The 17,463-nt window shown below is 31.9% G+C and overlaps 1 protein-coding gene across 1 annotated transcript in view; it reads left to right on the top strand.

Annotated features, from left to right (window-relative positions):
* Positions 1-16,712, top strand: part of TARBP1 (TAR (HIV-1) RNA binding protein 1) — a 72,100-nt gene extending 55,388 nt beyond the window's left edge. The window contains exons 24-30 of the mRNA XM_023502062.2: positions 1,620-1,816; positions 6,544-6,625; positions 8,073-8,247; positions 11,445-11,636; positions 15,378-15,502; positions 15,877-16,013; positions 16,373-16,712. Coding sequence (XP_023357830.2) covers positions 1,620-1,816; positions 6,544-6,625; positions 8,073-8,247; positions 11,445-11,636; positions 15,378-15,502; positions 15,877-16,013; positions 16,373-16,538 — 1,074 coding nt within the window. The 3' untranslated portion in view covers positions 16,539-16,712. The remainder of the gene's footprint in view (positions 1-1,619; positions 1,817-6,543; positions 6,626-8,072; positions 8,248-11,444; positions 11,637-15,377; positions 15,503-15,876; positions 16,014-16,372) is intronic.
* The last annotated feature ends 751 nt before the right edge of the window (positions 16,713-17,463 follow it).

Raw genomic sequence — 17,463 nt, 5'->3', positions numbered from 1 at the left:
TAATGTTTAGTGCAGTGCTTGGTATAAAGTAGTCATTTATAAATGCATATTGATCGATCAAGATTCTGATTGTCCAGTATCATTTTTACTAGGGAGTCATTGAGTCATCAGTAAAAGACTGTTAGCTTTATACATTTCAGTTCCCTTGCCAGACCTGCTACTGTCCTCGTAGGGATGTTGAAATATAAATACAAAACATTGAGCAGTTGATGTATGAAAAGACTGTACCAGATACTAAGAAAGAGACATAATTTAGACAAACTGTCGCTTCTTTCAGGCAGTCTATTATTTAAATGCTTTTAATTTATCTGGCATAAGAGCTATATAAAGCCTGTTATTGTGATATTTTGTAATGGAAAGATCCCCTTGTCTAGAATAGTGTTAAAGATACATAGTAGAAATTTATTTTTTAACTTAATTTTCCAAGTGGCCATTTTGCTTTTTCTTACAAACTGGAAATTTTTTTTACAAGATTAATAGCAATGGTATCAGTTTCTGTAAAGGGGAAATAATCTTTGAGTTTACTGAAAAAGAATAAAAAAAGCTAAACTGCCTTGCTATTTTCTTTATATATCTTAATTTCCTATCACTTTCTTAGTGCTGAGTCCTAGATGATTAAAGAAGAAACAGTAGCTAAAAAAAATCAATAATGAGGAAAACAGTAGCTCTTTAAGTGGAGTCCTACTTTGTAAACACTTGCATTTTTGTAAACACTTGGATTGCTCTTAAAAGATATTTCAACTTGTAGATAGAGAAAAGGTGATAGGAATATTTGGAGCTAAACTTTAACATACACTTTATTTTCTATTTTAATGTTGAGCCTGTGCCACTAATTCATTTTGTGACCTTTGACAAATCATCATAATTCTTTAGGCCTTATCTGTAGAATGAAGGGACCTTACTGTATTAGGTGAACTTTTAAGATTGCACTCATGATTTTAAGGCATATCAGTTAATCAGTAAGCATTTATTAAGCTCCTAACATGTGCCAGACCTTGTGATAAGTTCTGGGGATACAAATAAAGGAAAACACAATCCTTGCCCTAGAGGAGCTCATAGTCATTATGCAGGAGAAGGCAGGTGGAGACAGCAGGTAAACAACTATGAATAGACTTACTGTATCCATGATAAAAATAGGAAATAATCAAGAATGAAGGCCATAGAATTTAATCTAAATTAACCTTAGTACTAAAGTGGTTTTTTTAAGTATTAAATAGCCATAGAGTTGTCGGTGTTTTTTTTTTTCTCTGAAGATGCAAATGTAAAAATACATAATCTAAAAAATAATGGTTGCATAGATTTATCACACTTTCTGGGTACTTATACAAAATATATTATAATAATGATTACTACTTATATTTACCTAACTCATATTCATTGTAGATTTTTGAGGTAGATAGTATGTTATTCCCATTTTATTGATAAGGAAACAGGCACTGAAAGGTTAAGTGACTTGACTTTCACTCAGCCACTAAACAATAAACCCAGTTCCTCTCATTCCAAGTCTTGTTCCCTTTTTACTAATATGGAATCTCTACCATTTATTAACCTTTTTTGGTCAGGTGGTAACAGATAACGATTTGTGTCTAAATTTGAAGATTCTTTGTCTTTTCTTTTAGAAACCTGTTCTGAAACAAGCTCTTACTGTCATACTTCAGTGGTGTTTCAACCATAATTTTAGTGTTCGACTCTATGCCTTATTAGCGCTTAAGAAAATCTGGGCTATGTGCAAAACTTTGCATATAGAAGAGTTTGATGCTTTGACTGCTGTTATAGAATCCAGTCTTCATCAAGTAGAAAACATGCATGGAGTAGGGTATGTAAAATTTTATAATTAGTGCTTTTGTTTATGTCTCTTATGGTTGAACTATATACATATATATATATATATATGATAATATTGGTTCTGTAATATGTTTGACAAATTGCAGCCATTTGTGTTTTCTTTATCTTTGTGTTTATGGAGATATTACAACAACTTAGTAAATTCGAATTCATCCAGTTTAACTATCATTTTATATTGAGCCTGATTTTTAAGCTTTTGTTAATTTTATATTTCGAAACCTTTTATCCTTTGTATCACTTTTTTTGTATTTTCAGAAAGAATTACTATGAGATTTATACAAAAATAATAACCAATTTCAACTTTTTTCACAAAATACTATTAAGCAGGTCTAGGACTGTAGGAGTTAGTTTCATTTTGATTGTATGTGTTAGACTTTTCTAAAATAGATTATAAGCTTATTTGAGGTGCTGCTAAATACTTGGTTGATTGGACCATATAGGCAAATACTATCTGACCATAGGATTTAGACATAAATAGAGATCTTGGAAATCATTGAATCTAATTGACTCATTTTGGAGATTAAGAAACTGAGGCTCACATAGGTGAAGCAGCTTGCCCAAAGTCACCCTAGTAATAAGTGGCAGAGAGAATTCAAACCTAAATCTTCTGATTTCTATTTCAGTCCAGTTTTTACTGTACTTGTTTTTCTCCTTCCACCAGTGGAATGATTAGGCTTCTTAAACCTCAGTTTATAATTAGCTTGAAAATGCTGAAAAGTTTATTAATTTCCAGAGGCCTGAGACATGAATGGAGCCTGTTGTTAAAGATGCTGATTATTTATAGTTAAAGCGTTAAAAGAAACAGCTGGTTATAGCAGAGAGAGCTAGTTTTAGAGCTGAGAAGATCACATATCTGGCATATTATTGTAAACAAGTCACTTAACTCCTAAGTCCTACAAGCCCCTAAGACTAAATTATAGAAAAGGTATTGGTCTTCATTTGTGAAGGAAATTCCTATACTCAATGAAATCATAAGTCCAGGGGGAAAATTGTGTGTGTGTGTGTGATATGTATAGATCTCATCAACAATGACAATTTATATTCATACTGTAGTACTTTTACATGAGAACTTGAAGGAATAAATGTTATTAGCACTCAAAACATAGGTACTAGTTAGGAAATTTGAAACAGAATTATGTAAACTAGTTGTATATTAGAGTTTACCATTTTAATCATCAGAAAGTAAAGTATTTCAATCAGTCAGTCAGTAAACATTTATTAAGTATCTAGTGTGTGCCAGACAATATGCATACTAAGTATAAGGGACACTAAGAAAGGGAAAAGGCAGTCCTTTTTTTCCAGACTCTTACAGCAAGGAAACAAATATGTATTAATAACCTATTTACAGAATGAATATGAAATAATTAAGAGAGTCTTAATTAAGTCTTCCTGTACAAGATGGGGTTTTAGTTTAGTTACTTAAAAGAAGCCAGAGAAAGCAATAGGGAGTTGATTCTAGGTTTGAGGGACAATCCTGAGAAAATATTAAGAGTTAAGAAATGGAGGATCCTTGCAGGACATTTTGAGATGTCTAAAAGGCAGCTGGAGATGTGAGGCTGGAAGTCTGTAGGGAAGTTAGCATTGCATAAGTAGATTTGAGAAGTATTGGCATATAGAAAATATTTGAATTCATAGAAGATCTGACAAGATCACTAAATGAAATATTGTAAAGGGAGAAGAGGTCAAGTCCCGGACAGAGCCTTGTGGGACACCCAACAACCAGTGAGTGGATGTGGCTTGGATATAGCAAAAGAGATCGAGAAGAAGCAGGTCCAGTAAGTCACAGAAAACGAGTTTGTAATGTCATGAAAACCTAGTAAGAAGCAGCTGTCAAGAAAAGAATATGATCACAGTGTGAAAGGCTACAGACAAGACAAGCACGAAAAATGAGGAAACTGGCTTGGAAACTAAGAAACTGTTAGTAACTTTGGAGAGATCAGTTTTAGCTGAAGAATGAAATCAGAGAACAGACTCCAGAGAAGAATAAAGGAAGGAAGTACCTCTCAAAGGTATCTTTCATAAGGGGTTTAGCCACAAAAGAGAAAAGAGAGCTGGGGACAATAGCCATTAGCTATTGGGAAGTTTGGATTGAATGAGGATGAGGAAGACAAAGGCATATTTATAGACAGTTAGGAAGTATTTAGTAGACAGATCAAAAATAATTGAGAAGAGTAAATCTGCTAAAGATGGTTGGCATAGCATGTTTTTCACTTTTACACATGGAAAGGTTGGGCTTGGCACTGAGAAGAGCCAGCTTTCACATGAGAAGGAAATGAATATGTGACAGAAGACAATTGAGTGGTATTTGAGATAAGGAAAAGGGGAGAAGATAATACTTTTTTTTTTTTTTTTTTAAGGAACATCTTTATCTTTTCCTCAACAAAAAAAAAATGTGAATTTGTTCAATTTTTGAATAAAATATAAATTAAGTTTCTCAACTGAGTCAAGAATGGGAGAGTTTTGAGAGGTTTGTGAAGAATTGAAAAGGTTTGGAAAAACTCTTGTGATGGATGGGATAGTAAATTAAGGCAGTATAAAAGGACTTCCTTGCTGCAGTGAGGGCCTAATTTTTATAATAGAAGTTTGTAATGGACTCTTTCAGCATGGTTTAATCTTTTTCCAGCTTCATGCAGCAGCACGTGCAGGAGTAAATGAGCAGGAGTAAATGAGCAGGAGTAAATGAGCAGGTTATGAGAATTCAAGAAGTCAGTCAGTGGTACTGAACTCATTGTACTTGGACCATATTATCTTAGCATTCTATAGAAATGTTTTCACTAATTTTGTTTAAAAAAAAGTCATTTGAACAATATTTGTGCCTTTTATAAAACTTCGCTTGAAACAATAACCATTATTGGTCCCCAGTGTCTCTTTTGTCACTTCATAAATAACACATTTAATTTAGTACCACAAAACATTTATCTTTTAAGACAAACTTCTTAGCTCACATTATCACACAAGACTTGATAAATTAAATTATTTCCCTTTAGCTACTGGGAAACAGTAAGTTCAGTAATAATTGCAATAATTTATCATTGATATTACCCGCCAAAATCTATTTCTTTGAACTCTTAATTTGCATTTGTTTAATTTTTCTTTTAATTGACTTGTTTATATTTTGTTAAGCTTTCTTAAATTTTTTGAGGGGAAGTGAGCCTGTAAATCTTAAATAAATGATTTGCTTAAGACACCCCTAACAAGCGAATCAGAGAGCTTAGAAAATGATCTCTTGCAAATAGCCTTCATTATTTCAGCAATTTTTTTTATTTCATCAACTAGTCCATATTTAGAACTCAAAAGAAATAAATAATTGCTCCATATAATTTCAATTTTTTTAAATAAGAAACTTATAGTGGACAATTAGTCATCTTTATGTACACAAAAGACAGTATAAATATCTAAAATTCTTGGTTTTCCAAGTATAATCAACTAATCTAAGTACTAATAAAATAGTATCTTTGCGATGTTTTGGTGTGGTTTTTTTTTTTTAATATGTAATTATTAGTTGTTTATTTTTAAATTATCTGATATAATGCTAAAAAGAGTACTTAATAGAGTCAAAGGATCCAGGTACAAAATCTGTTTCTGTCCCTTAAGTTACCTGCTTGGCTTTGAGAAGTTACTTCATGACAATTTTTCTCATTTGTGAAATGAAAATTTGGTTAATTGACCCCTAAATCCTTTCCTGCTTGAAAACCTGTGATCCATTCGTTTTCTTATTTAAAATGTATTTTGTGGAAACTGGTGAACTTATTTTCATGTAGATTTAGAGAAACTTTATGTAATAATAAGGTCAATTAGGTTTGAGAATAAGTAGATTAATCTAAAAGTTGACTTGTACAAATTCTATTTGTCCAAAATTTCCATAATTTTTCTTTCTCATTGGTTGTGATAGGATTTGAAGATAAGTGAGAGCATTTGAGGTAGCTGGACTTTTCCATCTTGAATCACAGAAAAAAAAAGTTGAGCATTAGTGATAAAATAGCACTTGTAATTTTGTGTTTATTTTCCAGTTTTCAAGAATATTAGACATATTCAAATTATTAGTCATATTACTAATATAATCTTTTAATTGTAAAGCTCATAGTAAATATGTAGCCGTCTTGACTTCTCAAAATTGCCGTTTTTATTTTCATTCTTGAGAACTATTCACCTGACAATTAAATGGAATAAATGTTCCTTGGTTCTCTTCAAACATGTGACATTGAGTGCCCAGTAAAATTTTTCAGTTTATTACTTGCAGATAGAACCTCTCCTGCTCTTTTAAAATGTTGCCTTCCCTATTCTTGTGAAATTGTTTCTTCTAATAATAGGGTTTTTTTTTTAACCCTTTTTTGACTCTTGTTAATTTTAATTGGAGATGGGCCCAAGAATCCTTAAAGAAGGTTGACTCATTTTTTAATTTGAAAATGGAATTTCTTTTTCTTTTCTTTTCAGTGGTGTTATAAGATTGAGTAAAATATATTTAAAGGGTTTTTTAATTGTCTTGAAGAAATATTCTAACTCAAAAGTTAGAATGGCAAAGTTTCAGTTCCCTTTTAAAATATGTAGTAGTTCTTGAAGGTTTATCTATTTGATTTTTTTTCTCCTAGAGTTGGAAAACTCAACTGTCTCTCACAGTATCATACACACACACACACACACACACACACTCTTTTTTTTTTAATTCTCAGGATATATACTTTTTTTTTTAATTCTCAGGAATGCCAAAAAAAATTGGCAAAGAATTCAAGAGCATTTCTTTTTTGCAACATTTCATCCACTTAAGGATTATAGTTTAGAGGTAAGTATAAAATATTTTAAGTTTTATTTGCTATGCTTTTAACATTAACACTTTCTTTTGTTATAATTATTGAAGGGAAATAATTAGGTTAAAATGTTTTTTATTAGCATCATTTTTTATTTTAAAGTTCTGTTAATTTCTTGTCATTTTGTAGATGACTTGTTTGTACTTAACTCTTTAGTAGTGAAAATTGGCTAGTCATTTTTCAATTTCTGTTTCTTAGTATTTGACTTGTAAACATTGGAAGGGAATATTTAACTCTAAATCTCTTCTTAAAAACTACTTCTCTGTTTCTGTTTGACTGAAATTCTGTAGCAAATTATTTGTTTAGCTGTGGAATTTTATTTATACTATTTAAAAACAGAAAACAAAAATCCCAGTATTTTTCTTGAAAACAAATGACAACACAGTACAAACACTAGAAAATGATATAAATTACATGACTTTTCTCATTTTAAGAATTATAATACTTCAGTTTTGAATTTTAAACCTTTGATTTTTCCTTTAAATAATTCAGAAATATCTATAACATTAAATATCTTAACCTGTTAGGTATTTAATAAGTTTCTTAATGTATATTATGTATTGCTTGTCCATATAATAAAATTCATGAATATGTGCTATGATATGTACTTTGGATTTTAATTACTGGAAATATTGGCCCAGTTTTAATTGTAATAAAAATAGAAAGCATTTGTTAAAAACAAAAACAAATCAACAACATTCTCTGCTCTATGTTCACAGTGCTTTGACATATTTTTGAAGGATGCACTTTTTCATTGTGCATTATTGTCTTTTGTTAACATTCTTCTGGCCTGATTGGATTAATACCTTGTTTATCTTCTTTGATCCTTTTCTTCTACAATCTCATGTTTTTTTTTTTTTTTTTCTTTTCCTTTCCATTCCTTAAATAAATTCTGTAAGTTAAATATCTGTATGATTAGTGTTATTAGATTTCAAGCTATAAAAATGATTCTCTTCCTCAACATCCTGTCCACCCCCACTCCTACCCCCCTCCCCCCCAAAAAAAAAGAGAGAGAGAAGGATGTGATGGATGAGAAAATGAAATTGTGGTATAAGACTTGGTGAAGAAAGAGCTTGAAACTAAGTGCTTAATTGTGGCTTTTATATTTACTTGCATTAGGCACGTTAGAAATTAAGAAGGAAGTTTATAGTATGGTCCTTATCTTCAAGTAATTTATGATCTACTAACAGAGCACAAGACAAATACAGAAAACAATTAGAGAATTAATAAGGCTAAGATAGTACATGCCCTGTGAGTGTGTTTGGGCATCTATATAGCTTTAAGTTAATTAGAGCTAATTAAATTAGAGTTAGGTTAGAATTTAAATTGACTATATAGAATTTCACAGAACTGTTGTTATTATGCCTTTCATTTGTTTGCTTAAAGAATGGAATTAAAATTTGTGAACAATTGTCTTTTCAGACCATATTTTATACCCTTCCACGTCTTTCAGAACTTGTTGAAGATGAGTGGATCACCATTGGTAAATTCATAAAATTCACTGATATTCCAATAGTAGATTCAGCATATCAGTGGTATCTTTCTGAAACTGAACTTTGTGAACTAAAACCAGGTGACTGGTCTCAGCAAGATATAGGTAAATGTAATTATTTTGATCTTTTTGCTGTTGTTTTGACTCCATTTTACTGATTTATTAATAAATGTACCTGAATTCAGTTTTTTACCTCACTATATCAATCAGTTTTGGTTTTCTATTTAGAGAAAAGTTATTTAAGGTATATATGAATTTTAGTAAATAAGGAATCTATAATGTCACAGCCTATAAGTAGAATTCTTCAATGTTCAGTTAAATCCATTGACTTTTCTTTGAAAAATTGTTATAATTTGACATTCATTTAGGGCGTATAACATGATAAAGTACTAAAGATAGGTTTAGGCACAATTCCTATAATACTATTCAAATTACATAGAGCAGGGAAACAAAACAAAAAGTTAACAGGAATGTGCAAAAGGAAAAAGATACTAGAATGCATTATAAAACATATATGTGTGCATACATATATATGTATATGTACACAGAGGTGTATAACATACACTCACTTGTATGTGTGTAATATATATATATGTGTGTGTAAACTTTGTAATTATGAAAATGCTATAAGAAGGTAATTTAAAATTCATTTCTGTGGGCTGCTGTCTAAAAGAAGGGACAAACTAAATGAATTGCCTCCTGAGGGCTTTTCCAGCTTTACTTCTTCATTCTAACCTTGCAGTAGCTAGAATAATTATTATAGGACAAATTAAAGATAATATATAAGTTTTGCTTTAATAAAATCTACGCATAAAAATTTGATTTTAACATGTGCAGTTGATTATTTCTGTTTCAAAGGATTCTTTACTGATCAAACGGATCTATTTTGCTTTTAAGGAGCAGATTAAGTATGTATAAAATAATAGTTTATGAGAATTTTGTATAGGACATATTAAAGTACACTTGTATTTAGAAGCATATTAAATTAATGTTAAAAATACAATTCTGATAGACTCTGTTGTAACCTTTTGGTTTAATATCATCTACATTTCCCATTGTGCCCTCTCTTTCCCTTCTCAGCGTCCTGTCCCTTATAATGGGAAATTTTAACTTAAAAATGAAAGAACTAACAAAACACATTTTAAAATATATTTTTATTTTATTAAATATTTTTCAAATGTATAAAAAATTTTAATATTAGAATTCAGCTGTTCTTTTTCTGGAGAGTCCTTTGAAATTGTCTTGTATCATTGTCCTGACGTGGGTAGCTAAGTCACTGTTGGTGACTTATTATTATTATTATTAATATTATATATTGCTCTTATTTTGTACAGTGTTTTGCAGGTTCTGCTGCTCACTTACATTTGCAGTCAGTTTATATATAAGTCTGGCCAGATTTTTCTGAAACCACTTTGCTCATAATTTCTTACTAGCACAGTGGTATTCCATCACAATCATATGCCACAACTTGTTCATCCATTCCTCAATTGATGAACATCTCCTTGATTTCCATTTCTTTGTAAAGCTACTATGTTTTTGTAAAAATGGGTCTTTTCTCTCTCTCTCTCTCTCTCTCTCTCTTTTAATCTCATTGCAGTACAGATATAATTGTGGTTTTGCTGGATCAAAGGGTATACACAATATGATACACCTTTGGACATAGTTCCAAATTGTTCTCCGGGGTGCTTTGACCAATTTACAACTCCAGCAATTAACAAAAGACATTGAAGAAGTCTGACATTATCGTTAGTGTTCCACACCAATGTTCCCTCCCTCCCTTTTTTGCCAAGAAGAGATAAAGTTGCCTTCTCATTCTTTTGAGCTAAGCTTGATCATTGTAATTTCATAGCTTTCTATTTCATTTATCTTGTTATTATTTCCCTTTTTTGTTGTGGTCATTGTGTATGGTTTTTCTGCTTCTGCTTATTTTACTTGTCTCAGTTCATAAGATATGTACTCTTGTTTCTCTGTATTTCTCATTTCATTTTTTTTTTTTTTAATAACACAGTAGTATTTCATTGTATGTATCTTCCTTACCTTGTTTAGTCATTCCCCTTAGAGGACCTACTCTGTTTCCAATTCCTTGCTTTTGCAATACCTTCTATTTTGGTATATATAATTAACTCTGGGTCAAAGGGTATGAATTTTTTTAGTTGTTTTTGGTACATAAAGTTTTCCAGACCGTTTTCTAGTTTCCCAGAAATTCTTGTCAATTAGAAAGGTCCTTCTTAGGTAATTTGTTTTCTAGCTTATCACATACTGGGATATTAAGTTAAATTATTTTTATTCTTAATTTTTATTATTTCATTAATCTTTTTTTAAAAAGCAGTACCAAATATTTTATTGATTACTGATTAATAAAATAGTTTGAGGTCTGGAAGTAATATTACCCCTTCATTTCTTTTAAAGATTATTTTCTTTTATCTTATTCCTCCAAATATTTTGTTATTATTTTATCTAATTATGGAGTATACCTATGTTAATTTTACTGGCATAGCACTAAATATATAGATCAATTTAGGAAGTGGTATCATTGAATATCCCTCCAGTTATTTAAGTGAATTTCTTTAAGGAATAAGTTGATTGTATTCATACAAGTATTGAATGTAGTCTAGTAAATTAACTCATATTTTGTGGTTTTCGTATTTTTTGAATGGGACTTTCAGTTATCCCCTTTTGTTGATATATAGAAATGTTCATTTTTGTGGATTTATTTTTATTACGTTAATGAAGCTATTGTTTTAGTTAGTTTCTTTCCTAATTCCCTGGGATTTCCTAAGTAAACCATAATATAATTGGAAATCTCTGGACCTTTTATTTCTCTTGTAATTTTTTGCTATTATTCATAATTCTAGAACCGTATCAGGTAACAGGGAAAAGGAGCATTCTTGCTTTATTTCTATATTTATTGAGAAAGCTTTTAGTATTTTTCCAATGCATATAAGACTAAGCCTTCTGTTTTAGATACTTTCTATCATATTAAAATATATCTTCCCATGAGTATGCATTGCAGGTTTATTAGTATAAATGTACCTTGTCAAAGGCTTTTTCAAATGCATTGTGTTGTTCTAATCATGTGGTTTTTATATTTCTCAAAATATAATTGTATTGTTTCTCTCATTTTGAACCTTCCTTGCATCCCCAGTATAAATCTATCTTGATCAGATCTAGTGAATGATTTTCAAAAAAAAAATTGCTGCAATTTTTTTAGCCAGGATTTTATTTCAAAATTTTCAATTAATATTCATTAATGGTATTGGTTCAGACAATTATTTTGGATCATCTTGATTTTTTCCCCCCAGGTTCCAACTCAGTTGAAGGAGACAGCCAATTAGAATGGATTGATGTTCAAAAGAAGGTGATCCCTTGGAAAAATAATGTTTCTGATTTAGAACTTGATTTGGTATTTCAAGATCGTGCTGCCAAACTTGGAAAATCGATTAGCAGATTGATTGTAGTCGCTTCACTCATTGATAAGCCAACCAATTTAGGAGGTAATATCATAGTTTTATCATTGGTTTCCTGACTCTCATCCTTGATAATTTTTACTAACTTATAAAATTTTTACTGGCTCTTGTTACATTTAATATTATAAGATGATACATTTGATGTCTTTATGCTATACTTAATATTATATTGATGATATCTGCCCTTTGAAAGAAAGGAAACGATCCAGAATAATCCCTTAATTCAGTAATTCTTGTATACTTTTGTTTTGTCTATATTAAAATGTTTAACCTGGTCTGTTAAAACATTTTCAAGTCACACATATCAGTGATCATAAAAGCAGGAAGACTATGTGGCATGGTTGGCCCTAAACAAGGAAATGTTTGTGGCTTAAGGTGGAAACACAGAAGCTATCAATCAATTATAGGGCAAGGAGGTAAAAATACAGAGTGATTGCTGGATATATGCAGTTCACAGCAGGCAGAAGGAAAGGATAGTCCCATGGAGAAGTTGCTCCTCAGTCTTGATACTCAAAATTTCAGTTAAAGTTAACTCCTTATCAATGTAGGAAGTATTTGTTGGCATCTCATTTCCTCAATTATGACAATAAATGCCACTTCCTGCTCTTTGCCTTTATCCTCGTCACCCTCCTCCAAAAAAATTACTGTTGCTTTTGCAACAGCCAGTATCTCCATAACTAGTGCAACAGGTTGACACACTAGTGCTAAAAGCCAGAATCTTCAAAACGCAGTCATATGCTGACATGACATGCACATTAGGCTAGCCTGCACACTAGGGTAACCTACTGTAGATTGACTACTGACATAATAGTGAAACAAAAAAGGTTATAGTTTTATGGTCATTAGCATGGAAAAGGCCTTAGGTACTGCTTGTTTTTCCCCATTATGCCCAGTTGTGTTTCCTGCCTCAGATGTGAAAGTCAGGGAGGTGTCACTTACTAAAAGTTGCATGGTAGAAGGAAGTTATCACATGCAAATTTCAGAAAAGAGAACTTTATTTAAAACAGAAAGCTTGTTAGTACAAAGACTAGTTCTAAGGAAGATAAAGCATAGTCAGTATATCTAAGAGAGAATTCATTATATTTTCCCCTAAACCCACCCTCCTCTTAATTTTCCTATTTCTGTTGAATATACCACTGACCTTCCAGTCATATAAATTCAGAATTTACAAGTCATTTTTGAATCTCCATTCACTCACTTTTATATTCATTTTTTATTTAATATATATATATATATATATATGTTATATTTATATTTATCCAGTCAGTAGTCTTTTCTCTTCACTACCACAGCATCTTCCATCCAAGACACCAGAACTACCCTAGTCTAGGCCTTTACCAGCTCTCACTTGGATTCATGCAAAAGTTTCCTGATTGATCTAGCTGCTTCAAATCTGCCCTCTCTACAATCCTCCATTCATTTGTTAAATTGATATATTTTAGAGAACAAGTCCCACCTTGTGACCCCTCTGTTCAGGAAACTTCAGTGGCTCTCCATTTCTTTTTTTGTTTAAAATGGAATCTCTTGTTTGACACATAAAACCCTTCATAATCCACTTCTTTTAGTTGAGTCACATTGTCCTGTTGATTGTTTCCTATATACATGAGATCTCATGTCCTGGCTTTGAGCTGCTTTTACATGAGTTTTCCATGCCTAAAATGTTTTTCCTCCTCAGCTCTGCATTGGGGTCATAGATTTTCTTTTAGGCTTATTTCACGTGCATCTCCATCCTTTCATGATTCTCTCTGTTGTTAGTCTTTCCTCTCCCTGTCACAGGGTGTTTATTTTGTCTCTGTACTCACTCCTTGGACCCCCCCCCCCCCAATTGAATGTTAGCTCCCATAAGGACAGGGGCTGTTTTGCTTTTCTGTTTGTATCCTAGTATTTTGCATAGTACCTGGCATTATAGTAGGCACTAAAAACATGATGATTGAAAAATTGGTAGGGTTATGGTGATTTTTTTTGAGGCCATCACAATATAACATATAGTATGTCTCAATTTATCTTTCCCTGCTACTTATAAATAGTATCTTTCAGTCTCTGAAAATCAATAAAAGGAATATTGTAATTTCATTTCCTTCTTGTGATAGTATAATTCAATTAGAAACTTTTTCTTCCTCATTTGAATCCTTGTTTTTCACAAGTCACAGGTTTAAAAATATTTATCAATCTAACTTCTCCACTAAAGTTCTCATCCTGCTATAAAAAAAATACAACATTCTCAAGTACTATGCTAGTACAATGATGGTCTCACCAAGCCTGAAAGACTTCAGATAAGCAGCTAGTAATCAATCAATTGATCTGCCAAGATCTGTGCAAGGCACTAGCACTAGAGATCTGAATGAAAAGAATGAAACTCCTATTAACACTGAGTGGAGCTGAGTTCATATTAAATATATCCATCAAAAATAAAGTTAAAGAAGTACTTAAACATAAAGCCATTTGGGAGGGAGGAAGCGACCATTTTTCTTCCTCCTTTTCTTACCAGTTCCCTTCAAAAGACAGCAAGCAATCCAATATAGATTAGATACATGCAAATATTTTAAACATATTTCTATATTTGTCATGTTGTACCAAAATAGCTAAAAAGGGAAGAAAACTATGAGAAAAAAATCAATATAAATGGAAATTTTTTTTTTTTTTGAGGCACTTGGGGTTAAATGACTTGCCCAGAGTCACACTGCTAGGAAGTGTTAAGTGTCTGGGGCCAGATTTGAACTCAGGTCCTCCTGACTTCAGCTCTAATCACTGTGCCACCTAGCTGTCCCTACCTGAAAAAGAAGACATCTTATATCTTAAAAGAAGACAGTAACTCGGTGAGGTTGGAAGGCAGACAGTGCAAAGGCAAGGTGAGAGTTTGTATTTAGTGAGAAGAACAGAGAAGGCTGGTTTTATTGGATTGCAGGGTGTCTAGAAAATAATGTCCAGTAAGGGTGGAAAGAGAAAAAGAAATTTACATTTCATTCTAGTGGCACAGAAAGCCCTTAAGAGTTGACTGAGAAGGGCATCACCTTGTCAGATCTGTGGTTAAGAAAAATCACTGACAGCAGTGGATAGGATGAATTGGAAAGATGACAGACTTAAGACATGGAGATCAATTAGACTTTAGATGAAAGATGAGGATGACCTACACTAAGGGTAGCTGTAGGAATAGAGAAGAGTTTGAATGCAAGAAAATGTTATGAAGGTAGAAATAAGAACTGGCAAGTCACTGGTCATGAAGGGTGCTGGAAAGTGAGGAGTCCTGATTAATGTTGAGATCCAGAAGCTAATACATTAGGTGATGTGATAGAAATAGGCAAGTTTAGAAGAAGAAATGGTTTAAAGGGAAAGATAGTGTCCAGTTTTTAGACATGTTAACTTGAAAACTGTATCTGCTAAGATTAGATGCTCATCACCATCTTGCCTGTGGGGTGACATTTCTTTGGGCCACAGCAAATTTCAGAGACCATCTTCTAATATAGTTATGATTGAGTAGCCATCTATATTATTAAGAGGCATTATCCATATAGGCAAAATACAAATTCATAAAAGTTTTGAAGTAAGCCATTCTGTGTAAACTTAATATTAATAATTTTTAACATTTTTTTTTTACTTTTTAAAAATTTAATGCTTTTTATTTTCAAAATGTATGCATGGATAAATTTTCAACATTGACCCTTGCAAAACCTTGTGTTCCAAATTCCATCACCACCCTCTTTCCCTCACCCATTCTCCTAGTTGGCAAGTAATCCAATATATAACATTATTTTTAATTTGATTTTATAGGTTTGTGCCGGACTTGTGAAATATTTGGGGCCTCAGCTCTAGTAGTAGGTAGCCTTCATTGTATCAATGATAAGCAGTTTCAGTATCTCAGTGTTTCTGCAGAACAGTGGCTTCCTCTGGTGGAGGTGAGTAAAAAAGTATATAATTATCTTATTTGGAAATGTTCTGTAGAGTTCTTGTCTTTTTTAAATGGCATTTCTGTGGAAATTTTACATTAAGCCAATTGTAAAACAATCTATAACAAGTAGTCACTACCTCTTCCCTCATTTGTGGTTATTAGTATAGTGTGGTTTTATTGAGGTGAACCAGTTATCTCAATTTAAGTCAATTTTAGTGTAGAGCTTATTCATTTTTACATATTCTTCCAGTGTGTGGTAGCCTTTTTGTCTTGAGAATTTTATAAAACTTGGTTTCTTGAAATTTTTGTTATTAATTTTTGACAAGGGCTGTAGGTAAAATTTTCTAATATCAATTCATCTAAAATTTTTTTTTTTTTTAGGTAAAACCACTTCAGCTTGTTGATTATTTACAGAAGAAGAAAACAGAAGGCTATACTACCATAGGTGTGGAACAAACTGCTAGAAGTTCAGATTTAACAGAATATTGTTTTCCTGAGAAATCTCTGCTTTTACTGGGGTAATTTCCTTTTGTTAAAAACTTTCTTTTTTTTAAAGTTGAATAAATTATTATATACCTTAAGGACAATGACATTCGAGTTAGCTTTTCTGTGATGCCATATGGCATTCACTTTTAGATCTATTCTAGAGAGAAAGTCTTCCTCATCGACTAATGCTTATGTGCTTGTAGAAAGAATTTCCCCTCCTAATTATTTCACTAATTATTTACTTTGTGTGGAATGTGACCTTGGGATTAACTACATTTAGCATTTGTGTCCTTTTATTACTTTCCTTGAATGCCCATATTAAAATCTAGTAGTATCCTAGTTTCATTTTGACTAAATGAAAAGCTGTCTTTGTTCCTTTTCTCCTCATCAGAAATGAACGTGAAGGAATCCCAGCAAACCTGATTCAGCATTTGGATGTGTGTGTGGAAATTCCTCAACATGGCATCATACGTTCCCTTAATGTTCATGTGAGTGGAGCTTTACTAATTTGGGAGTATACTAGGCAACAGATGATCAAACAAAGAGATATAAAGTAATTACAAAAAGAGAAGTTTTGTGCCTTATCTGGATTTTATGGTGCTGAGATACATTTTTAAACTCTACATGCACTTACGGAATAGGCTAAACTTTTATTGAGGAAATTTTGTATTTTTTTGTGATATATTTATTTTAATGATTTAAAATATTAAATACAACTTTGTAATAAGCAATTTTGGGTCCTGTGTTTATTCTTTAATAAAAATCGTAGATCTATCATTCATATTTCAAGAAAGCTCAGACATGTTCAGAGCCCTGTTCTAGGAAAGTGGGTGATTGGCACAGAGCTTAGATAAGACAGTCCTTGCTCTCAAAGCACTATTACATTGATGTCATTTATAGAGATAGCAAAAATATAAAACACATAATTACCTCTATGAGAGGGATTGGAAAACATGTTTATAAAGTCTCAAGGGTAGTAGTCAAGTGTCAGGATTAGTAGGAAGGATTTTATTCTTTAAATCAAAATTCAATCAGAATATATGGAGAGTATATATGGAATTGCAATATAGTTGATGGGAAGCTTTGATTTTTTTTTTTTAACAAGCATTTGGGGTTAAGTGACTTCTCTAGGGTCACACAGCTAATAAGTGTTAATTGTCTAATTTGAACTCAGGTCCTCCTGACTCTAAGGCCAATACTCGATATCTACTGTGCCATCCAGTTGCCCATTACATGGGAAGCTTCATGGAATCTTTGTAGCTTGTTTCTTCACATAAATTAGCTAATGTGATTGAGTCAGAGAACCTGAATTCAAATTCGAACAATTCTGGACCTCTATTCCTTCATTTGTGAAATGAAGTTTTGGACTAGATTACTTAAAGTCCCTTTAGTTCCCTAATCATTTGATTTTCATAGTAGTCCTGAAAGATTTTCTAGATAAAGAAACATGGCGGCTTCAGAGAAGAAAATGCAAGATGGCCT

Source organism: Sarcophilus harrisii, chromosome 4 (genome assembly GCF_902635505.1).
Source record: "Sarcophilus harrisii chromosome 4, mSarHar1.11, whole genome shotgun sequence".
Classification (NCBI taxonomy): domain Eukaryota; kingdom Metazoa; phylum Chordata; class Mammalia; order Dasyuromorphia; family Dasyuridae; genus Sarcophilus; species Sarcophilus harrisii.
This window is presented reverse-complemented; position numbering and strand designations above follow the sequence as displayed.